Raw genomic sequence first — 24631 nt, forward strand, 5'->3', positions numbered from 1 at the left:
CAGTGGTCAAAGCACTGAATCACTACCACTCGTTTTTATATGGCCGTGAATTGTTGATCAGTCAAACAACTCAGCACTTCGATAGCTCTTCAACTTCAGAATACCAGAAGGACAAATAGCTAGGTGGATAGAAAAGTGACAACCTTACGATTTTGAAATTCAACATCGGAAAGGAAAGAGTCATGGAAACGCAGATGGCCTCTCAAGAAGACAACGCTGGACATCCATGTGCAAATTGTGAAAGACTACTTTTCCAAATGGCCTGAAGTAGTAGCCTTACCCAACCATGAGGCTAAAACGGTAGCAGAAGCCCTGTTACAGAATGTAATTTCCAGACACGGAGTACCCCATGAACTACACTCGGATCAGGGCTGCAACTTCGAATCGGATTTATGGTAAGAAATGATGACACTGTTGGAAATGGAGAAGACAAGAACAACTGCTCTTCACCCACAATCCGATGGAATGGTCTAGAGGCATAATCGCACTATCAATAAATACCTCTCGATGTTTGTCCCGAAAACCAAAGAGACTGGGATAATTTTTTTTTCTGTTGGCATATAGGAGCTCCCAACATGACGTGACAGATTATACATCATCCATGTTGTTGAGTAGTAGGGAACTGAAGCTTCCGGTAGATGTATTTTATGGCAGTCCTTTCGCTGAATCTCAAAGGTACCTCTTTCAGAGTATGTGAATGACCTGAAGGAGAGACTGGAAATTGTACACAAATTTGCTAGGGCCAAATTACAGCTTTCTAGCGACAAAATGAAGATAAGATTCGACAATAATTCGCTGCCATCGAGCTTCAAGGAGGGAGATGCAGTCTGGCTCTACCAACCCCAAAGTCGGAAAGGTTTGTGTCCCAAGTTGCGAAGACCATGGCACGGACCTTGCTTGGTAACCAAAAAAATAACGATCTGGTGTACAGAATTCAATTTTCACCCAGAAGCAAGCCTAAAGTTGTCTACATAGAGAGGCTGAGTCCTTACATAGGTCGTGATGTAATATTGTTCAGAGCGAACAACCTCAGGGAAGGGGATGGTGCTCTAAATCATGCCCGAAAGGAAATAACGTCGGCCGCCACTGGTAGCAATAAACCAAACGCGACGTAGCTGATATCGTGGGAATGCCCAATATTATCTGCCGCTCGAGGAGCAGCAAGAAACATGCTACCGATGTCGCTGGAACTTCGGCAAAAATTCTACGATGTTCCATTGCGATATTTAAACGCTGGCTGCAAGCGTATTCGGAAACGCAAGTACACAATGAAGTGGACGTTACAGTGCGGTACGCGAAGTGATCTTGTGAAGTGATAGACTTTCAAATAATAGTTGAAGTTTCAGTTGAAGTGTTTGTTGTAACTAAAGTGGAATAAAGTTGAATTCGATTATTCAGTGTAGTCAACTATTGATCAACCCACGGGGAAAACATAATTTTTCAATTGAGAATTTTTCGTGAATTGTCTTCCTTTCCTTTCATAATAACTAGCACTGAGAAGTTTATCATTGAACTATGATACGATGATTTCAAAATCCAAAATAGTGCACTTACTCTATAGTCCATTTAGAGACACCTGTGTTTCGATCTGACATAAAATACTTTTTTGGTAATTTGGACTATCCTGTTCAATTTCCTCTCAATACCTTCAAGATTCCCATCGACTCCTTTATAAATTCCTCATTTTCATCCTGATTTTTTCTTTGAATAAATTCCTATTATTATTCTTCTTTGTATTTGATGAATATTTACCAATTATTAACGATCTTCTTCTCTATCGCTCCCTAGTTTATCCTGATCATTTACCATCAACTCTCTGTCTTTCAGCTGTTTTTCCAGAATATTCAGTATTAATTGTGGAATTGGCCGCGGTGGTAGTGCGTCCGACTTACGATCGGAAGGTCGTGTGTTCGATTCCCGCCTCGACCAGACATTTTTCTCGAGAGAATTTATTTGGTTGAAGCTGGAATGATTCTGCAACCGTGTTAGATATCACACGTTGAAAGGTAAGACCTCGTTAGTCCTTAGCTCGCACAAGGTTCTTAACTTCTGAGAGTTGTCGTTCGTATGGTGGCGGCAGCTGATTAACGGAAAAACAGCTTTCAAACAGAATTTACGATCTTTATTTTGGTGTGATCGTTCTTCCTTTCTCCTTCGTTCTCAGTTCCTCTGTCAGGCCCGCTTTCAAAGATTCAAACATTTTTTCAATTTTATTCATTAATTGACTATTCTGTAGAGTTGAATTCAACTTCATTTCACTTCTACATTGCCAATAAAACACAAAAATTTCAACTGAACTTCAGACTATTCTCAAATATATATCGCCTTATTAGCTCACTTCGTACTGCACTTATAACTAGAGTAGACTTATCCGCCTGTTGGTATTGCTTAAATACACCAATGGAAGTCTTTGGAAGCCGATAGACATATTCTCAAAGCGATGCAACAGTAAAGACCATCGAGAAACACGAGTAGTTTGAGAGCAACTTTAGCCACAGTCGATCGACAAAGACCAGCGGCGACCGGCATTATTTTCTCAGGGGTTAATTCACAACACTATAATATCCACTGAAGTGTATTCATTACGAAAAATATTACGAAATATTTCCAAATCTTGAATGATGAATCTGCCTCAATGATATTTGATGTACTTCAAAAAATACATAACAGTGAACTTCCATTATATTCAACATTGATACAACAGATGTACGAATATATAAAAAATGTTCCTTCGATGTGCACGTTATCTTTTCCAGTCCAGTGAATTTTTTCAAATTCTATTCATAAAACCATATCAAAATCAGCGGCACCTAGAATGAAACAGATCAAATATCTTCAAGACACACTCGCTGAGAAATAAATGCGAAAACAGTTGGATTATCGTCATTTTCTAAAATTTGTGTAGTCATAGGATCTACACAATCTTGTAATAAATTCAAGTATGTGTTTCCATTGAGATTACCTTCAATGAAGAATGGTCCAACAATATGATTACCAAGAATGCCGGCCCAGACATTCAACTTTTGTGGAGTTTGTGAATGTGTTTCCATCCCTAAATGAGAATTCACATCGCCCAAGTAACGACAATTATGTCTTTTGACTACACCATTCAACATGAAAGAACTTTCGTCTGAAAAATATGTAGTGTATAATAGGTTGGGTTATTGCTCAATTTCTTGCTGAAGACCTCACAAAACTTAAGTCGAATATCAGGATTATCTTCGTTTCATTCCTGAACTAGCCTTATTTTGAAAGGATGGAATTTGTAGGCTTTCAAAATCCGAAAAAAAACTAGTACCTGATACACCAGACGCTCTAGCTACTTGTCTGATAGATTGTCGATTATCCATTTGTACTGAATCTGTAACTTCAACTCCATCATTTCTGACAAGACGGGATCCTTCATGTTCGAAACTTCTCCATTAACTGTTTGACCTATTGATGGCTCACGTTGTGGTCTGGATGATTCGTATTATAAATTCATGTTGCAGGTCACAACATTTTCTATTCTTTCTTCAGTAGAACAAACCATTTGGAACACAGTGAACAAGGATGACTGAATAATAATTCGTGAAGAAGTGACAGTGGCCAACTATCTACTTTTTGTTCTTCGACAACTAGATTCAACAAAAACTAATAGTGCAGTGAAAACAGGGTCGTCCATTTTAAAACGTTCATTACCAATTGAATGATTTCTACAAATCTAGAAGATCTGCGACAGAGATTCGTTAATGTAAGGAACGCTTTCGAAAATAGACTGTATTATTGAATGGAACTAGATGGAGGTAATTTTGAACATTATATCCGTTGATTGTGTTACCATTGATATCAATTTTGTCGATTTCCTCAATGATGAATTTTCTGTTTTTTCCTAAATAAAACGTTCAACATTCAGTTTCTCGATAACGAATGAACCAATTTAAAAAAAAATTACAGAGGCGATGAAGGGACGAAATACCTTTCAAATAATGTATCACTCAACCTACCATGTCGTTGAAAAAATAGAGGGTAGTTGCTGACCGCAGGGGGTGAAGTTTCGGGTATGATAAGAATTAGTCTACCTCGAAATGAAAATTGAAGTGTTCTTTAAAATTTTCGATTACACGTCCATTTCTGATTCACACGGGGGAGGTCAAATTTTCGTTGAAACGCCCGTATGAAATTACCCTTTCTATTGATTGCTTTATCATTTCTATCTAATTGAGATATACTATTCAATTTTATTGATATCAAAGTTTGGAACAACATAAGCTGAATATATATATATATATATATATATATATATATATATATATATATATATATATATATATATTTGATTGATGCAACTAATTTTCCTTTATTTTGAGTATTTCAATATTAAATTCTACAAAAAGTATTTGAAGCTTTATATCTTCTATTAATTACCTGCGAGCGCTTTCGACAGTTGGTAGTAGGTACTGTCATCATCTGGCACTCCTCAAAAAAAAGCAGTTTGAGGAGTGCCAGATGAGGTAGAATTCAATATTGAAATATATATATACAATATTAAACATTAATTATATATAAACAATATTTTAGCTGTATCATAAACAAGAAGTTATATTAACGATTGATGAAATTTATCATCGTTTTGACACAAACCAAGCATAAAACACTTTTACTTCTGTCATTTGTCACTGTGGTGGCCATTTTTACCTTTTGGCTTAGCCAACTGGACAATTCTCCGTCGTAACTTTCATGAATGGAAAAATTTTGCGCGAAATTGTATTTATTTTTCTACAGGTAAATATGTGAATATGTGCGCTACAGATATGTAGTGCACTACTATTGCGCTACAGGTGTGCACCCTGGTGTGAATTGTGGGGCTTTCGACGTTATTTTAAATAAGGAAATATCAATTAATCGAAAAATGTTGTATAGCAGTGTATAATTGTGAAATATTATCCTACAAAATTTGTTGATAGATTCATTACAATAAGTGTATGCAGCTTCCAAAATTCATTAGAAAAAAAATTGTCAGATTTCATATAAAATGTTTTCATTTCAGTAAAAAGTCGTTTGTGATATACACACGATGGAGCTGTAGTGATTTCAGTACTCTGGTACGCGAATATTTGAATCAAAGGTAAAATTATATCCCAATATTGAATACTTCCAATTATTCATTTTCCTGATGTGTCTGATTTAGGATTTTGAAGGAATATGCAAATTATCCTTCCTTGATACATTATAACGAATCAAAAAAAAAGTCTGAAAAAAATTAAACGAACTATCGCACCCTTAGAATGAAAGTGACTTAACTCAAAATTCCTGTAATACTCGATTTTACCATAAACTGACCTTATAAAGCAAACTCTATAACCCTGTAAAGAAAAAGTCACCTATCTCTAAGTATAACAGGGACAGCGCATGTTTCGGTCTCTTTTACTGTTCCCGCTATTCATTCATGCATGTTGTGTGAAAGAGGCAGAACTAGTATTAAGTCAGAAGTGTTTTCTAGTGGACGTGTAAAACATCGGCGGATCTCGAATTGTGTCTGTTTATTGCAAATACTGTGAAGGTAGGTAACAACAATTTTTTTGTAATAAAGTGACCATTTATAAAATAGGTCTGTATAAAACAAAATATGTTATAGTGTTCAGTGGCCATTAACAGATTAGGTCCATTTAGTAAAAAATAATAATTAAAGACAAACGGCTCTTATACGAATACGTCTATTTTTGACTAAAATCATACTTATTATTTTTGTTATTCTGAATATTGAGCCTGTTTAGTAGTAAAAATAAGAAGGATTAGTTGGCTATTTTTTTAATACGTCACCTTAATATAAAAGTTTTGTACGTTATGAACCGATTTAAGTACTAAGTATTTTAACAAACCGATTGTTTGGGCATAAGAATGATGATCACGATCTTTAGTAATGAAGGATCGACTATAATAGAGAGAGGGTTTGAATCCAAACGATGAATTACAGTTTAATAAATTTGTTTTGTTTCAGACTTTACTTCACAAGTTTACTAGTTGAAATGACAACATCAAGACGAGTTCAAGAGATGTTTAGTTTGATGGGACTAACACCTCCAAAATTGCAGACTGATGAAAAAGAAAAAAAAACCAATCCACCTATTCCGAATGACTGGAGTTGCGATAAAGAAAACCAACCTAATTCTGATGCTGTATATCATAATGAATGCTCATTACTACACACAACACTTCCGTCTCAAATTGAGGACTTACATACACACGTCCACCTAGATCGTGATGTAGGTGAAGTAATTAATGACAGCTACGAGGGTAACGTGGAAAAAACTCTGTCACAGAAAGCCATCATTGATCCTGAAATAAATAACATGTCATCATCATCATCGAAGATTTCATCTGGATCTCACCTCAGAAGAAAATCGACTCCAATTGATACATACAAGATGTCACCATTACACTCCGGCGAAAAGGATGTGGACCTAAGCGATAGCGATCCGACATTAATTGTGCCAGAGAAGAAGGGTTCCAAAAGTCGTGAGAGTTTAACTAATTTTGACTCCCGCTCATCTCACAGTCAGACGTCTCCTCCTAACAATTCACCTGCCCGTAGTTTGTTGTCAAAAAAAAAATCTTCCCGTCGTAGTTCATCTTCTATAAGTTCATCCAGTAGCAGTTCTTCATCTAGCAGCAGTTCTTCATCTAGCAGCAGTTCGTCATCAAGTAGCAGTAGTGCACAATGTGACAAAAACACCAATCAAGATAACAATTATTTTTCCAACAGCAGAAAAAGGAGACGGAATACCACGAAATGGAAACAGACGTCCGCTAAAATTGCAAGGAATAGTGGGCAAGCATACACTTCTATCTCTAAATCAAAACGTCAAATCAAAGCACGCTCCGTAAAACCACCGTGTTCTCAAAGGTGTAGGTTGAAATGTCGAGACAATATCAGCGAAGAGCAGAGATCAAGTCTTTTCAAAAAATTCTGGGATTTGAATGAAATTGATCTTCAGCGTTCCTTTATCAATTCAAGTATGGCCGAAATATCTCCAAAATATCGTTACTCTAATGCTGAAAATCCAAGAAAATTTAACCACGCATTCTATTTCACTCTAAATAATGAGAAACGGCGAGTGTGCAAAACATTTTTTTTGAAAACTTAAGACATTTCTGATCGCATGATTCGCACCGTTAAAAGCAAGAGAGACACTGAAGGTTTCGTGCAGAAAGACTTAAGAGGTAAGCATTACAGACATATTAAAGTTGACGCAAATATTATTCAAGATATGAGAGACCACATTAATTCTATTCCCCGGATAGAGTCTCATTATTTAAGAGCACAGACAACACGAGAGTACATCGATGGTTCAAGAACGATCACAGAAATATACAGAGATTATGTTGATAATCAAAAGCAAAATGATAAGACCTACGGAAAGTTCAACAAGTTCTACGAGATATTTACTACTGAGTTCAATATTGGCTTTTTCAAGCCAAAAAAAGATCAATGCGACTTATGTAATCAATACTTACTATGTCCAGAAGCTAACAGACTAAATATTCAAGGAAAATATGACACCCATTTGAAAGAGAAAATTTTATCCAGAGAGGAAAAGCGAACAGATCGCGAAAACGTCAGTGATACGACTGTTTGCGCAATTTTTGATCTTCAGGCTGTGATGCAATGTCCAACGGGCGATATTTCTGCCTTTTACTATAAATCAAGGCTCAACAGTTTCAATTTTACCATAGTAGAGTTGGATAAACCGAAGGAAGTAAAATCTGATTCTAAGTATTGTTGTTATAAAAGCGTAAATTGCTATTTTTGGGACGAAACTCAAGGTAAGAGAGGCTCAAACGAATTAGGATCTTGCTTATTCAACTACCTTCAATCTATTGATGCACGATCCGGAGGAAAAAAAATAGATGTCATTTTATATTCTGACAACTGTGGTGGCCAGAATAAAAATAAATTTATAGCGAGTTTCTTTTCATTTGCGGTTGTGTATTTTGAAAACATCAATTCCATAACTCATAAATTTTTGATACAAGGCCATACAGAAAATGAAGGGGACAGCGTGCATAGCTTAATAGAGAAAGAAGTGAAAAAGAGTCTTAAGTCTGGTCCCATATACATTCCTCAACAATACGTCACCTTGATGAGAAGTGCTAAGAAGAATGGATCCCCAATTCTTGTTCACGAACTTGATTTTCATTATTTTTTTGATTTAAAAGATCTAGAAGTTCAATGGGGCTACAACTTCTCAGAAAATGAAGATAGAGAAACATGTAACTGGAATAATATTAAATTGCTGAAGTTACGAAACAAGATCCATTTCTGATCTATTACAAGACTTCTTACAAAGATGATTTTAAAATACTTAACGTCAGAAACAAAAGGAAGAAAATGCCGACACTAGAACAATTGGAACTTAGAAAACTGTATTCGGAAAGGATTGAGTTAAGTACTAACAAAAAAAAGGATCTCCGTGAGTTACTTAAAAAAAACTTGATACCAAATGTTTACGCTGCTTTTTATCAATCTTTATTTAACAATGAGTAAAAAAACCCTATTAAAACAAAGTTTTTACTACAAATCTTACTCGTCGTTATTAATGACTAATTGAAAAGATGTTTTTTATTCTGCTATATAAGGATGTAATTTTTATTTTCTGTTTGAAATAGTAACTCTTTCATGTGATTCTCAGTTATTAAGAGTTTTGACTTTGAATGTTATTTTTCATTAATAATTTAAAGATATATTTTGTTTTGTTATCAAAGTATGTGAATTTTAATTTATAATTTGCAAAAGTAACTCTTTTATGTGATTTTCAGTTAGGTACTGTTTGCTAAACTGATTAAACATAAGATTTTTTAGTTTGTAAGCGTAATGTAAATTACGGGTAATCTAAGACTATGTTTCTAAAATAATGTGTTATTTGCTAGTCAAAAGAGGCAATTAGTTACTACAACCTCATTAATGATAAGACTTAAATGAAAAGTTATTAAGACTGTTGTAAAGACCTAAAATAAATAGATACATTTGATTTTAAAAAATTTGCATTTCAATTTACTACGTTGTATTCACAGAACTCTCAGTACAACAATGACTTATTAATTATTATGTCAACAGAACGCTCTCCAATATGCGTCATAAACAGACCTAACTCATAAAAAATCTCAAAAAGTTCAAAAATAATTTTGCAATAGTGACTCAATTTGTAACTACTTTATATTTAATGTCAAAATATATATTAAAAATATTATAAATACAAAATTACTTGGCCACGGTGTACTCAAAAGGCTAATCCATAAATCTGCTAAAAATCGATCTAATGCGTCGGAACACAAAAGAGTTATATTGAGATGTATTCAATACTATACTTTTTTGAAAACTTTCTTGCTCATTTACCACAAACTGCATTTTTTGAATTCAGTCACTTTCATTCTAAGGGTGCGCTATGTCGACAGTGATTTCAAAATCGAAAATGCGGGATGGGGTTTCACTATGGAGCTCCTGAACTCTTGATGAAATTTATGAATATTAATATACATTTATTCCATCGGTGCGATGGAGAATTCTATATTTCACATGCTGAAGGGGAAAATTGAAACATTTTCAAGGTGGCTGCGCATTATGAAATTAACAACAAATACTATTTTAGACTTCCAGTCCTATTTCGATGAAAAATATCGTAGATATGAGAAGTGTATGACTGTTATGAATAGTGCTTTTATTCAAATGAAGATTGAAGTACCTGCCATCTATTTGTTTTTTGCCAATCAATTGAGAATATTCGTTTGAAGGTAGTTGACAATGTTTCGAGGTGCATTTAATTAGTTCAAACATCCATTGTCCAATATGATATAAATTGATTTGACATACCTGAAAGAATCTATAGAAATTAAAAAAAGATTAGCTGAAAAAAAAAACAACTATATCAGGCAAAATAATTGAAATTACAATGAAATAAAATACAAGCAACAACGAAAAAATAAAATAAATGAACATCTCGTGTTCAGATTGTTTCAGGTATTTCAAATAAATTTATTTCATATTAGACAATGGAAGTCCGAACTAATGAAGTGCAATTGATAATATAACAGCTTTACAATGAAAATTCAAATGAAGCGAAACATAGCCAATAAACGGATCAAATTTTGAAAATTTCCAAAGGTGGTCATTATCACCTTCGATGAGTACCTCGAAATCATATCAGGAATTCATGTTGTATTTTTACAATTATTTAACATTCAGCTCCAATTCTTCACTTGAAACAGTTGTGAATTTGATGGAACTATTTTTTGTAATATTTTTGGCATCGACATCAATGCTTTCTCGCGGTGAAAATAACTAGTCAAAGGGGTTTCGAACTCACAATCATTGGATTGTTAGTCATTTGCTACAATTCACCACTTCATGAACTGTTTCTATTACTTTCAATGTTGGTAATAAGTGATTATTACGAATGAGTTCTGCTCGTACATTATTAGTAAATATATATCAGTAATTTTCTTTGGCAAGTTGTCACTATTTTCATTCGCATCACGGCTTCGAGATTCAAATTACCTTTCCGAAATGGACCGACATCAGTTAACAGAAGATGCTAGTGACATCATTCTACATCCTACAACCGCGCCAGCTTCATTTATAAAATAGCATTGCACTTGAATTGAGACGCACAATTATTATCTAATATCTTGGTGGCTTAGATTCGAGACTCACCTTCATATAACTGTTTCGCGAACATAATCTCGAACTTGTAGCGCTCATTTCTGATTTGACCGACATCCATATCTTGAACACCTGTGATTAAAGAACTGGGTTTGACGAGATCGGGGTTTCTGTTCGATTCATTGCACTGAATGTGATTTTTCATCGGTATAGAACTATTTTTTCTGCTGGTGAAGTTTCGAGAGTTTATTCGTTATAAAAAATGGTTAAGCAGACAGGTGAGCAGAAAATGTTAATTTATCCTTCGAATTATTTTTGAATGGTTCTTCAAAATGTTTAGGTTTTTGAATAATGCTGATATCAAGTTGATAATGGAAAAGTATATGCTTTCGATTATATGGAAGCGTAACTGTATTGAAAATACCGTTTCGATGAAGAATAGAGTTTATATTTTCATAAATATTATTGATCTTTGAAGTGGTGCTGGTTATATTTTTATTTCACGCCCTGAATTTCTGAAATGATTTTAGATTTTAACAGTTCACTGTCAGCTGAAGCCTTTTTCTTTTCGATTATTTGGTTTCAATGGAGCAGTTGAAAGCCTAATTGAATGGAATTGAAAATCCATTAGCATGATGAATGAATTGTCATCAAGCCAAGAAAATATATATTCGAAAGTAATAATTTCTAATCACAACATCAAATCAATTCAATGAATGAAACTGATAATGAAAATTACCTATAACTCATAATTGGAATAAAAAATGAGCAAATAAATACAGGCGATTAAATATATATATATATATATATATATATATATATATATATATATATATATATATATATATATATATATATATATATATATATTATGAAGGACAGTCTTTGCTGATTAGTTAGGAACAAAACCTGGAAAATATCTTTGGGTGATCAGCAGAACGGAAGTGTCGAAAATAATGTTATATTCAAACAATTGAAACATGTCAATACAATAAAACAAATCACTACATTAATTGACTCCTCACTGGATAAAAAGGAAATTATTGAATTAGAATTTACTAAAAATCGTTATTTGTTTTAAAATTATGGAATACCGGTAAACGACGTAGTTGAAGAACAAAGAGAGAGACAACAAACAATTGCCAATGACAGCTGTCATGTGATTCAGTTTGGAAAAGTGTGATTGTTTGTAGATGATGAAATTATGGAACAAAGGAGAACTGTTATTGTGCTGCTCTATAAGTAACTCAATGAGAAAACCCAAAAATCAAATATGTCCAATTTAATATTAATTAATTGACAATACCCTTATTAGTCTTAGGTTAGTTATTTTTGTACAAAATTGTTAAATGAAAATGTATCTGAATTTACCAATGTAAAAATCGTAGAATAGATAAATTTTATGATATTGAAGTTGAAAATTTGTATTTATGAAAATCGAGAGGTGGTAACTAGGGGACAAATAGATTTTCAATTTTTTGTAAACAAGGAGGATTCTTCTCAAGGCGACGACGGTGAACGCCACACAAAATTTTCTCTCCTGATATTTGAAAAATATTATATGAAAACTTAACAATTCAACAGTGATTGTATTTTATACTGTGAAATTGAAGTGAATCCAGTATTTACCTGCCTGTCCAGCCCGTTCCAGTGATATAACCACACACCAGGATGTGGAGGAAAAACAAAGTATTTACCGATTCAATTTCTCATCACAATATATGCATATATTAATGAAATTGTCCAAGAAGATAATAGGACAATCAAAATGAAGTCTGCGAAGAATCAAAGTGACTTCGAATAATAAACTGACACTCTCTTTTGCTAATTTATATATATTTTTGACTTCAACATTTTAACATTCATTGTTGGAAATTGTTCTACATTTTCTAAAATCAGTTGTGTCTTTTTCAAATTTCTTCAGAGGAACATCTGCAAGTAAAATCAAATTTGGGTAATGTTGTGTTTGTGCCTGAATCCACCTGAGGTATTGAGAAAAATCTCTATACACTGAGGTATAGGATTTGAACTCAATATATACGAGTCTAGCCAATCAAAATTTACATCCCAAAAAATAATAAAAATAATAATTAGTATGAATTTATTTTCAATATTTATATATATATATATATATTTATATATATATATATATATATATATATATATATATATATATATATATATATATATATATATATATATATATATATATATATATATATATATATATATGGAACCAACAAATTATGGGGCTTAGCAGCAAATGGAAGAGTACTCTTTAAAGTTTGTCCAAGCTCTCGGAAATTTAATAAATTGTTTCCATCATCAGGGATGCTACAATTTGAGGGTGTAAGTACTAATAATTTTGAATTATATATATATATATATATATATATATATATATATATATATATATATATATATATATATATATAATTGAGGATATTTGTTTTAGATTAGTCACGATTAAACGTGATCACAAAGATGTGTGACCAGTGTCTATGTTTTTTATCAATCCATGAAACTGACACTTCACAAAGATCACGTACTCTGCTGTGGGAGTCATACAACATGATGAGTTGTGATCTTGTGATCATGTGATTTTTGTGAACTGTCAGTTTTATGGATTAATAAAAAACATTGGAGAGTTATAAATAGACACTGGTCACACATCTATGTGATCACGTTTTTTCGTGACTAACCTAAAACAAATATCCTCAATTTAACCATGCTGGTGCACAATTGAGATTTCAATCTACAATTAAATGTAGATTGAAATCTAAATAAAATCTACATTTATACCGTTTGTTCTGCATAAGATGACCGACAGGTTTTGATTGTTATGAAGGAACTAGCTTCTCTCAAACTCACGATAGTAAGTAGTCTCATCCAATCTATGAAATTGTAACAGTGTTGTTTATTTGTTAACAATTTTTTAGTGAGTTCTGAAGAAGGAAATGAACATTTCCGAAAGCTTGACATAATACCAAAAAGTTTTTCTTACTCCCTGACATCTTCAGAATTGACTGCAACCTCACAAACAGAAGTCACATAGTGGTTTCGAAGTTCTTTCTTCAACTGGCCAGTCACGACCAACCCAAGGGTTATATATATATATATATATATATATATATATATATATATATATATATATATATATATATATATATATAATGCACATATATACATATGCACATTTTGTCTTCAATCGAGGACCGCCTGCCCGGTACTGACGATGCTGACGAGGCTGAAACAGCTGTCTACCGGTGGCTCTTAAATTGAAATCAATATGGGAATGATCAGAATGGTACTCATTTATTCACCTTCTATATATATATATATATATATACAGAGTGACCCATTTGAAAGCGGGCCACCTCTCTAAAACTGTTATTTATTATCCGATTCAGAAGTTTTTTTTTTCAATAGATAGAGCGTCAATAGTTCTATTAGAGTGCTGTGAAGTCGAAATATAAATAAAATTTTCAAGGCCTACTTCGAATTTTTTTCAAGGTCAAAAATCCAAAAAACATACTAGCGATTTTTTTATATGAAATTTGACGACGCCACTGGATTTGTGATGCTTTCAAATGGTTGTGACTGAAATTTCAAGATAAAATAATGTTTTTTAACAGAAATATGGCATAAGTAAAATATACCAATCACTGTCAAAATAATTCAAATAGTTGTATATTAAATAACAATTTTGTAAATAATATGGTTTGAAATACTTCTTCAGAACATAACAACTTTATGTGCGATATAGTTATCTTTATTAGCACACTGCAGTTTGTTGTCAAAGAATAGAAATACACATCTTTATATCATAATATAATTATCAATATTAAAACCATAAATGAACCACTACAAAAGAATGTATTAACATGACAATGCCCACACATTAAATTTTGGACTGTTCCACCAAATCTCCATTCAATTCGATACATTTATCATATCGTTTTCTAATGTTAACCAAAACATTCAATAATTGATTTGGGGTGATATCTCTGCAAGCCTGTCTTATTCTTTCACGCAGTTCCTCTTTGCTCGTTGGGCGAGTTTTGTATACTTTTTCCTTAACGGTGCCCCATAAAAAAAAATCAAGTGGAGTCAAGTCCGGGGATCTGGGGGGAAACTCAATCAGTGAACTATTTCGCCCTATCCACCGATTAGGAAAATTTTCTTCCAGCCAATCTCTAACAATCCTGCTATTGTGGATGGAACAGCCATCTAATTGAAATAGAATATGGGCCTCTTCTGCTAGTGGAAGTTCATCCATAGCGTTGGAAAACTCGTTTTTCAAAAAATTCAAAAAAATTTGACCATTCAAATTGTTTTCAAAAAAAAAGGGGCCAATTATTCTGGTATGTAATATTCCGCACCAAACATTTATTTTTTGGGAGTACTGTCTTCTGCAATTTATTATCCAATGTGGATTTTCTTCCGTCCAGTACCTTGAATTTTGAGAATTAACTGTTCCATTGGTTATGAATGTTGCCTCGTCACTGAACAAAATTTTTTTCAGAAAATTCCTGTTATTTAGATATTCTCCTTGAGCCCATAAACTATACTCCATCCTCTTTTCATTATCGCCTTCTTCTAAGGTGTGAAGAAACTTTGGTTTAAAGGGCTTCATATTATTATATTTCCTAAGATTTCTCCTTATTGTTTCACGCGGTAAGTTGATGTCCAAACTTGCAATTCTCACACTTGTTTTCGGATTATTATTAAAATAATTTCGAATTCGTTCAGAATTATTTCGTCTCTGCCTTTGTACAGTATTAATATTCTTCAGGATATGTTTACTAACAGCTCCATACTGATTGAAAATTTTGTTTACTCTTCCAACTGTAGCTCTGCTAATATTTCGACGCTCCGGATGCATGTTATTGAAAATTCTACATACTTCCCTTTCGGATCTGTCGTTGTTACCACGAAGTTTTACTATTTCAATTTTCTCCTGCAAAGTCAAATTATCTGCCATACTTCTTTATTAGTGTAGGTACTTGAAGAGTTATAAACTTCACTATTAATACTGACAAATTTGTGTCTTTTCGTCTTTTATTTTAATGACTTGTCATCTCCACGGCAACTTAACTTTCAAAGCCTTCTAATAAAAATAATATTTTCGAAATGTGGCATCCCAAACATGTTTGAATGAAACCAAGATATGTAGATATTCGGAATAACTGACAACCACCAAAGAGGAACTGCGTGAAAGAATAAGACCAGGCTTGCATAAATGTTACCCCAAACCAATGATCGAATTTTGATCGAATCTTATGATTAGTTAGCATTAGAAAATGGTAGAATAAACGTATCGAATTAAATCGGAAATTAGTTACAAAGTACGGAAATTAATGTCTGGGCACTCTCATCTCAATCCATTTTTTTGTTGTAGTTCATTTATTTCATCAGTATTGGTTATTATTGATTATTGAATATTGATTACTATTTGATGTAAAGATGTATATTTCATTTCTCTGATGACAAAAAAACTGCAGTGTTTTGATGGACATAACTATCTTCTATACTTTATGGAGTTCTGTTTGAAAGAAACATAATTTGACACCATTTTGAATAACTGCTGTTTACAAGCTCGACTGCTAACGACGTGAAAGAGCATTTTAAACGATATTATTAATAATATTGTGATTTAATATGACGACAATTCGAAATATTTAGATAAAGTGATAAAAATTTTACTTATGCTATATTTCTGTTAAAAAAACATATTTCATCTTGAAATTTCAGTCACAACCATTTGAAAGCATCACAAATCCAGTGGCGTCGTCAAATTTCATATAAAAAAATCGCTAGTATGTTTTTTGGATTTTTGACCTTGAAAAAAATTCGAAGTAGGCCTTGAAAATTTTATTTATATTTCGACTTCACAGCACTCTAATAGAACTATTGACGCTCTATCTATTGAAAAAAAAAACTTCTGAATCGGATAATAAATAACAGTTTTAGAGAGGTGGCCCGCTTTCAAATGGGTCACTCTGTATATATATATATATATATATATATATATATTATATATATTATATATATATATATATATATATATATATATAATTGATAGTGTAACGACCGTATGTATGTATAGAATAGTAGTTTTTCGGGGATTCGGTCTGATTACACTAAATATTTACTCTTTTTAGCCGCCCGAGCCCGGGCGGCTAAATTTATATATATATATATATATATATATATATATATATATATATATATATATATATATATATATATATATATATATATATATATATATATACCTTTTTTAGTCTTGATTGAAAAAATTTTAGATTTGGTGATATTTTAATTGTTTTTTTTTCAACTTAATGAACATTTTAGATTCAAGATAAAGGAAACTAATCTGATAAAGAGTTGTTCTATGAATATTGGGCATCAGTTCATCTGTAGAACGAGTTGGATAATTATATTGATGGGGTGGTATATTATATTTGTTTTTATCAACGTGTATATATAATTCATAAATATAGAGACCAGCAAGAGTTAGTATAACGGCAATGATTCTTATTGAATTTTTTTGCAATATACATATTCTTTCAGCAGCAGATCCGGTACGTCAATTCGAATTTCCATATTTCAAATGACAATTTATGGTCGCAAAGTACAAGCTCATTAAAATCTCTTCACTACAAAAATCAGCCATGAATTACAGAGCATAGCAGTTTTTCCTCAATTCACAACAGAGTGTCCCAATATGAAGAGTCCATGTGAGTTAGTAGTCCAAGGTGGAGCCTAACATTTTGGTGAAAGTAGAAGATTCAATTAGCAGATCCTCGTTTTCATGAATAACATAATAATCGGGCGAGTTACTGATTGTGAACTTCATCATCATAGTTTAGATGTATTGAGTGTTAAGTTATTTTCGTGCCCATATGTTCACTTGTTTATATACCTCCTTTGTTTTTTCCTATAGGTTCGTTACATCAATTTCTTCCACTATGAAATTTAATTCATCTGCATATGCCACTGTGTGAATAGTTGATAATCCTTGAAAATATGTCATCACGTCATTTGGGTATATCAAAAATAGTATAGGTCCCAGTATTGATCCCTATGTGACACCCTGCCTAATTGTTGTCAACTGACTTAGCGTGTTTCCAACACTGAGACGCTGACTTCTATTTATTTTCCAGATAGAAATTCATCAAATCTGAAGGAACTCCTCTTACATTATATATTTTTATTTTTCATAATAGCAGGTCATTATCAACACATTCGAAAGCTCTGGAGAAGTCTATGAACAATCGATGTGTTGAAATAACGGTTTGGTGTTGGGAAAAACTCCAGTAATATTCATTCAACTACATTTACCACATGCTCATCGAACTAATAAAGTGCTGTTTCCGTACGTTTGTTTTTTGTGAAAAGGATGTTGATTTCATGATGATTCAACAATGGTGAAGAGAGACATTATTTGATTTTCAATATCCATCTCAAAGTTCTACAATAAAAGAATAAAAACATGAGAATAGTTAATAAGTACAATGAATTATAGAAATACCTGCATGAAACAAAAAATGTATAATGGAGAAAAGAAAATTATCACATGTTATTAGTGAATAATTGGTCACAATGACATGTTAATGGTAATGAAAATTTGAAATTCAGTAATAATAAAAGAGTTTATAACATCTTAGCTATAAATGATTGAAGTATGGGAGGATTAGAGCCTTTATTCCCACTAATTAACATAAAGGCTCTAAGCCTCCCATACTTCAGTCATTTATAGCTAGGATCCTATAAATTTCCTTCATATTACTGGATATGAAATTTTCATTACCATCAACATGTCATTGTGACCAAGTATTCATTGGTAACATGTCGAAATAATTTTTTTTCTTCATTATACAATTTTCTTCTTCATGTAGGTATTTTTATACTTCATTGTATTAACTATTGTTAAGTTGTTTTCCTTTTATTGTAGAATTTTTAGATAATCAGATGATGATGAACCTATATAGGTTCTGAACATGTACTGATTGGTGGTTTTACCGTTTCAACATCTGTGAGTGATAATAAACGTTGAGTTTTTCTGCATCGTGAATCTATTACTCTCCACTTCGAGATATAATGGACTTCTATCACAGATATAGAAATACTATTCTGTAGTATTTTCTTCCAGTGAGTATTTCGTTGCTCTGAAATTTTAAATGATATAGAAGTAGAATCAAAAATAGTTTTCATTCAGTTATCTCATTTGAATTATTATATTTCAGTAATTTTGCACATTTCCCAATTTTATGTCTTTCATCAAATCAGAAATTGTGTTTTTTTTCATGAAAGATGATTCCCAGATTTAATTTTTAACTTTATTACAAGTAATTATTGACGTAGTAATTGATTCAGGTCGGGTATGAAACGTGAGCACTCTTGCTAATCAGTAGTCAGTCTCATCACGCAAAACTGTTTGTTTTGTATATCACTTATCACTGCCATTTGAAACATGAAAGATAAAATAACTGTAGTTTCTTATTGTTCTCATGAATACTCTGATTTCCTAACTGAATTCAAGGAGTATGTAGGTCACAAACTAATTTTCTCAAAAATATTTCACATGATTATTAGAATTTTATTTTCCGTACTTCACGATTCAACAAAGTTATTGTGTGGATTTTCAGATACCGCTAGAAACCTGAATGAGAAAAATATTTCTCAAATTTCCAAATAAAATTCCAATAGCTTTAAATCATTTCATGAAGCTCAAAATATCATACCTATGGGAACACATAGAGAAGATAAATGAAGTTGTCCACAGTTCATGTAAGAATTGCTCAGCAGGAATATTTTGGAAAATGATTGTTGGATATTTGAATCCCATAAATAAAAAATGCTTGTGAAAAATGTTTCATTATAACCATGGATAGTGTTATTAATCTTCATCAAGTAACGGGTCAGTCTATTCATAAATGTCAGATAGTCAATAAAATAATTAACCGATGAGTGGATCAGTTAGTTACAAACACCTAAAACATTATACATATTCATAGAGTATGAAGTTCTACACCTCTGCTGATTCAAAAGATTAGGAAACAAAAAAAATTGGGTCAGATATATTGGTTCCACATGGAACTGAAGTGGAACTGATTCATAAATGGAGTATAGCAAGAATGTGAAAGAATCTTGAACAGATAAGGCAGACTATATTTACAAATTAACGTTGAGGAAAATCTGAATTGAACTAAGAGAAAAGTAGTTGTGCCATAAAATGATTGATACTCTCGCAAAATGAAATTATTCGAAGTTGTCTTATGAAACAAACATCGATTCATGATATTTTTGATTTTGTTACGTTTGGAAATGATGAGTATCCCCGTTAGTTTCTTAAAGCAATCATTGGATCAATTTGGATTCAATCAATTTCAATTCATAAACTGCGTATAATAATGGGTTGATGGAGTTGAATTGTTGACCTTCTCTGAACAAAATGATTTCGAATGGGGAGGGTATTCATAATGATTGAAATAATAATGAATGAATACTTTGAAGGAAAGAAATGAAGAATTCCAGTGACTTGATGAATATATTCAAGATACAAACTTCAGTTCACTTCAGATGATAAAAATGCCGAAATACACATATTTCACATATTTTGTATATGATCAAATCAGTATACCTCCTGAAAAATTCATCTTTCAGAATATCATAAAATTCCATTTGGAGGCCATGGCTTCATTGAGTATCCTTTATGATTGAAAAAACTCAAAACTCAATATTTCATGCTGTGACCTGTCTGCTACTTGGCTCAAAACCATTTTAAATGCATTTAATATGGTATGGAGTTTTGTGTTTGGCGATATTCAAATTATGATCCTTTCGTGAATAAAACAAATCACAATTCTTGCCTTCTCAATAGACTGTACACATTATAGTGAGGAAATAATATACTAATCTGTTTAAAATCTGTTTTTCCGTTAATCAGATGTCGCCCTCATACGAACGACAACTCTCAGAAGTTGAGAAACCTGTGCGAGCTGAGGACTAACGAGGTCTTACCTTTTAACGTGTGATTCCTAACACTAATAGAATAGTATTTGCTGGAAAATAACCATACAACATATGTCGAGATGATTCAAAATGTCATCAATTGAAAAAAATGAAAATTGTCGAATTGTGAGTTTACACGTATCATCAATTTGTGGGAGGAGAAGCATAAGTTCTCTTTTATGAAAGGGATGGAAAAAAATCGCACCTTCAAGATAAGTGAGGGAAAGTTCAATTCATGCTCCTGAATTAATATATTTGGTAGTTATATTCAAATATGTATTTGTATTTGTGTATCTGATAAGTCGAATTTATATTATTTCATAATATTATAACACTGCTAATGCTCTACATGAATATCAATCGAAATAATCCACTCGTTTCTGAATTGAATATTACTGGAGTTTTTTCCCAACGCCAAACTGTTATTTCAACACCTCCATACGTGTTTCGATCACCAAGTGATCATCTTTAAGAGGAAGATCAAACTGTTCTCAGACATTGCTGAATTTTCGGAATAAATTTTAAAAAAATCACTATCGGTCATTCTTTACTTTTAGTTAGTTCATGGTTGTTATGAACATATAACAAAAATTAACCACTAGAAAGCAGGTGTTACTATTTTTGAAATATGTTTTTTCATTACTTTTTGTTGAGTACTATGATAGATACTTGCTAAAAATGTTCGTACGAATCACTGATTGATTGACTGATGAGATCGTCGGTGGAGATTTTTTATGAGGATCATTCAAAGTTTTATTCGGTGATATACTTGATTACTTTTGAATAAATTTATGATGAATGTTGATGTTGATGTTGAATTCACTAAGAAGAAAATATATAGTATTATATCTAAAACATCATCCACGTGAGTTCAATTCAATTCGAAAGAAAACATTTTTTTTCCAAAAATTATTCGAATTCATAATGAATGAACTCATACATAGGAGTTACTTTTAGATACAAGTGAAAATAACCCTCGGTACAACTACTTTCACATGACCACGGCTTTTAGGAAAAGAATACTACTTTCATACACACATTGAATATAATAAAAATCACAATTTTGTTAGTCAGTTTTGTTAACATTTCGGTGAGTTCACATTATCAAAAATCGAAAGCACTAAAAGTAATCTCGACACCTGACCTTTATGAGAAATTCCATTATGCCTATGAATGAAACTTTGTGATATTCATCAGTTTTGGATGATCCAAATTGAATTTCGTAAAATATATATGGAATGATCCTAATCAACTGCTAATCACCTCATTAAACATATTGTTACTGAAATCAAATCAGTTATTTCTCAAAATAATATAAAAGGAAACTATTAGATTTCCGTATACCCCGTATTTCAATGCAGAAAGTACAGCTCTTCTCAACCTCGTCTCTACGCCAAAGTATAAAGTGCATGACATAACAGAATGAAATTACTACTCGGTTATACTAGGTCAGGGACAGTGTTCAGGCAAGGTGAGAAAGGTAATAGCCTAGGGTAGAGCAGTGGGCCTCACCATGATACATTCTATTAGAGTTTAGGTTAATAAACTTCACGTTCATTCAAAAGTATACAATTCGAAGCAGTTTTTTCATGGAGCACATATTGAATAATAATTATTAACTATCGCACTGCAAACTCATTCATTGGGCGAGCCCCCGAGGTCATGAAACTCGTGATTTATAGTGAATGATACACATTCATAGCGTAAAAATATAATTTCACAGAGAAAGTATTCCTATAGTTTGAATAGAAGCACATGCTGGAAAAATTTGAACATGTGAAAGTTTCATTCAAATTGAAATGTATGTTATATTGGTTCGGGTCAAATCTTGCACATTAATTTTGAAGTGAATTTTTGCATACACTTCAAGTTTGGATGCTCATTATTCATTAATCATTTATTAACTGTATTTGGAATTCCTTTTTCTATTTTCAATCACTCACGTATAGTATCTTTCATAATATAATAATTATTATTTTGTTCCATGAGGTTGCGCTGGTCGGGCCCTATACCCGACGCTCTTATACATTCGGAGCGGCCCGAATTATCAACCATTATCAACCAATGACCACTCGCACATCGTGGAGTTAGTGATCACTGTGTTCTAGAAGCATGTGAGTAACATCTTCTTGCATTTGTCTGGCTAAGATTCCAGTCTCAGTGGGGCAGACCGGATTGATTTTCAGATTCAAGAGTAGAGAAGGTACCATTCCAGCAAGAGCCCCAATATACAAAATAATGAACTCAATAGAGAGTTTTGGATAGAATTCATGGAATCCTGAGAGGAAATCTCGATATTTTATTCGTTTTTTTTTCTCATTTTTGATTAAAGTCTTCTGAAAATGAGCTGACAACTCCACGACAGATATCGTCTTGATTTGATAGTCGATGAAAACTACTTCAGGTTCATTAGCTTGTATGAGCCTGAGGGTGAGAAATAAATAGTACCAATAACGCGATTGCGTTAGATGAGGGTGTTAAAGACAGGCAGGGCATGATTGTCCCTTCAGTTCCCGACTGCAGCTCACTCGATCTGAGGAAAGCAAATATCAGGCGCTTTGACAGGCCGAGACTTTTGGTATTGTTGAAGACAACCCCATGCATTGGCATATTCTTGTGTTGCTGTAGGAATGAAGTGATATTTGTGGCTTTCATATGGACCTTTTGCGATGACAAAGTTATGATCACCACGTTCCGTGTCGAAAACTAAATCGAGTTCATCAGTTGCTTGGCCGGCTGTCCCAAATGAAAATGCTTTGAATCCTGTTCGATTATGGTCAGGGATCTTGCATAGAAAGCATTCTGAACTCCCGATTACTTTATAGGATATATCCAGTACCATTCTGTCATGTAAACATTTCAAGTGCATGGCCTTCCTGTTGTTGAAGAAAGAAAAACTGTGGATTGAACGATTTGAGATGCAAATTCCAATGGAGATGTATCATTTTCTGGAAGTTGATACATCTCTTCTTGGGTCTATTCCACTAATTGGACTGATTAGAGCCCGATTGAAATGACGAGTATATTGGTAGCAGTAACTATTTTAACCACGATGACGAGATATGTCGGAGTTCGAGATGGTACTCTCCGCGGAGAGAGTTCTTCACTGTTGTTACCTCTTGTGAATGGGGTTGTTTCAACACGAGGTGGGTATATACGTGTCCACCATCCAGATGGTGCAGGATGATTTCCTCTATAAACTACACACCCTTTCCGTAGTCCCTGCATAGTCCTCTTTTGAGATGAATTGTTGTACATTTATCTAACCAGAATTTCATACCGATAGCATTCGTGTACTCTTCCGTAACTCTCATCCATATAAAATATATGGGATTTTTGGGGTGCTACAGCTATATTCTCGAATATTTTTTAGCACAACGGTCAATGGCATTAGTGATATGCATAAAATAATAGGAATAAGGAAATCGTTCTGAATTATATACTTCGTCTGAAAATGACCCACACAGTTCTGACTCTAGCCTGACCAGGTATTATGGTGCAGCCAATCTCTGTCAGAGGGATATCAGTCATCTCACTATTTTCTCAGGTACCGCAAGGCATCTGAGCAAATTTAAGATGATCTCATGCGATGTTGTATCAAATGTTATGCGGTAATCGATTCAGTCCATAAAGAGGTTACACTTATACTGTAAGGAGTTCTCTTTCACACGTATATCGATGGGCAGGTTATTTTTACATCCACCGACTTCTTTTAGGGGCATTTTCTGTTAATGTATCCGGTCGAATACTGATACTACAAATTTAAGAATGGTGACGGTCTTTTTCCCTTAGGAATCGACAAATTTCCACTGTTAGGCATGGGACCGGCCCACTTCTCGACTAAATAATCTGAAATCTGATTTTTTCTGTTCAGCCATTAGTTGAAAATTCTGTCCATAGGACGGTGTTGCTTCATAGTTTTTCACCCATAGGGTCTCTTCTAACTTCATCCAGGATTATCGAGTTGCGCAG

At 33.0% G+C, this 24631-nt stretch overlaps 1 protein-coding gene across 1 annotated transcript in view; it reads left to right on the forward strand.

Annotated features, from left to right (window-relative positions):
* The first annotated feature begins 10614 nt into the window (after positions 1 to 10614).
* Drip (aquaporin homolog protein drip) overlaps positions 10615 to 24631 on the forward strand; it is a 91716-nt gene continuing 77699 nt past the window's right edge. Inside the window, exon 1 of the mRNA XM_074179139.1 lies at positions 10615 to 10917. Coding sequence (XP_074035240.1) covers positions 10902 to 10917 — 16 coding nt within the window. The 5' untranslated portion in view covers positions 10615 to 10901. The remainder of the gene's footprint in view (positions 10918 to 24631) is intronic.

Source organism: Leptinotarsa decemlineata, unplaced genomic scaffold (genome assembly GCF_025532065.1).
Source record: "Leptinotarsa decemlineata unplaced genomic scaffold, Ldec_3_MD MMD2_tig00004307_RagTag_RagTag, whole genome shotgun sequence".
NCBI lineage: Eukaryota > Metazoa > Arthropoda > Insecta > Coleoptera > Chrysomelidae > Leptinotarsa > Leptinotarsa decemlineata.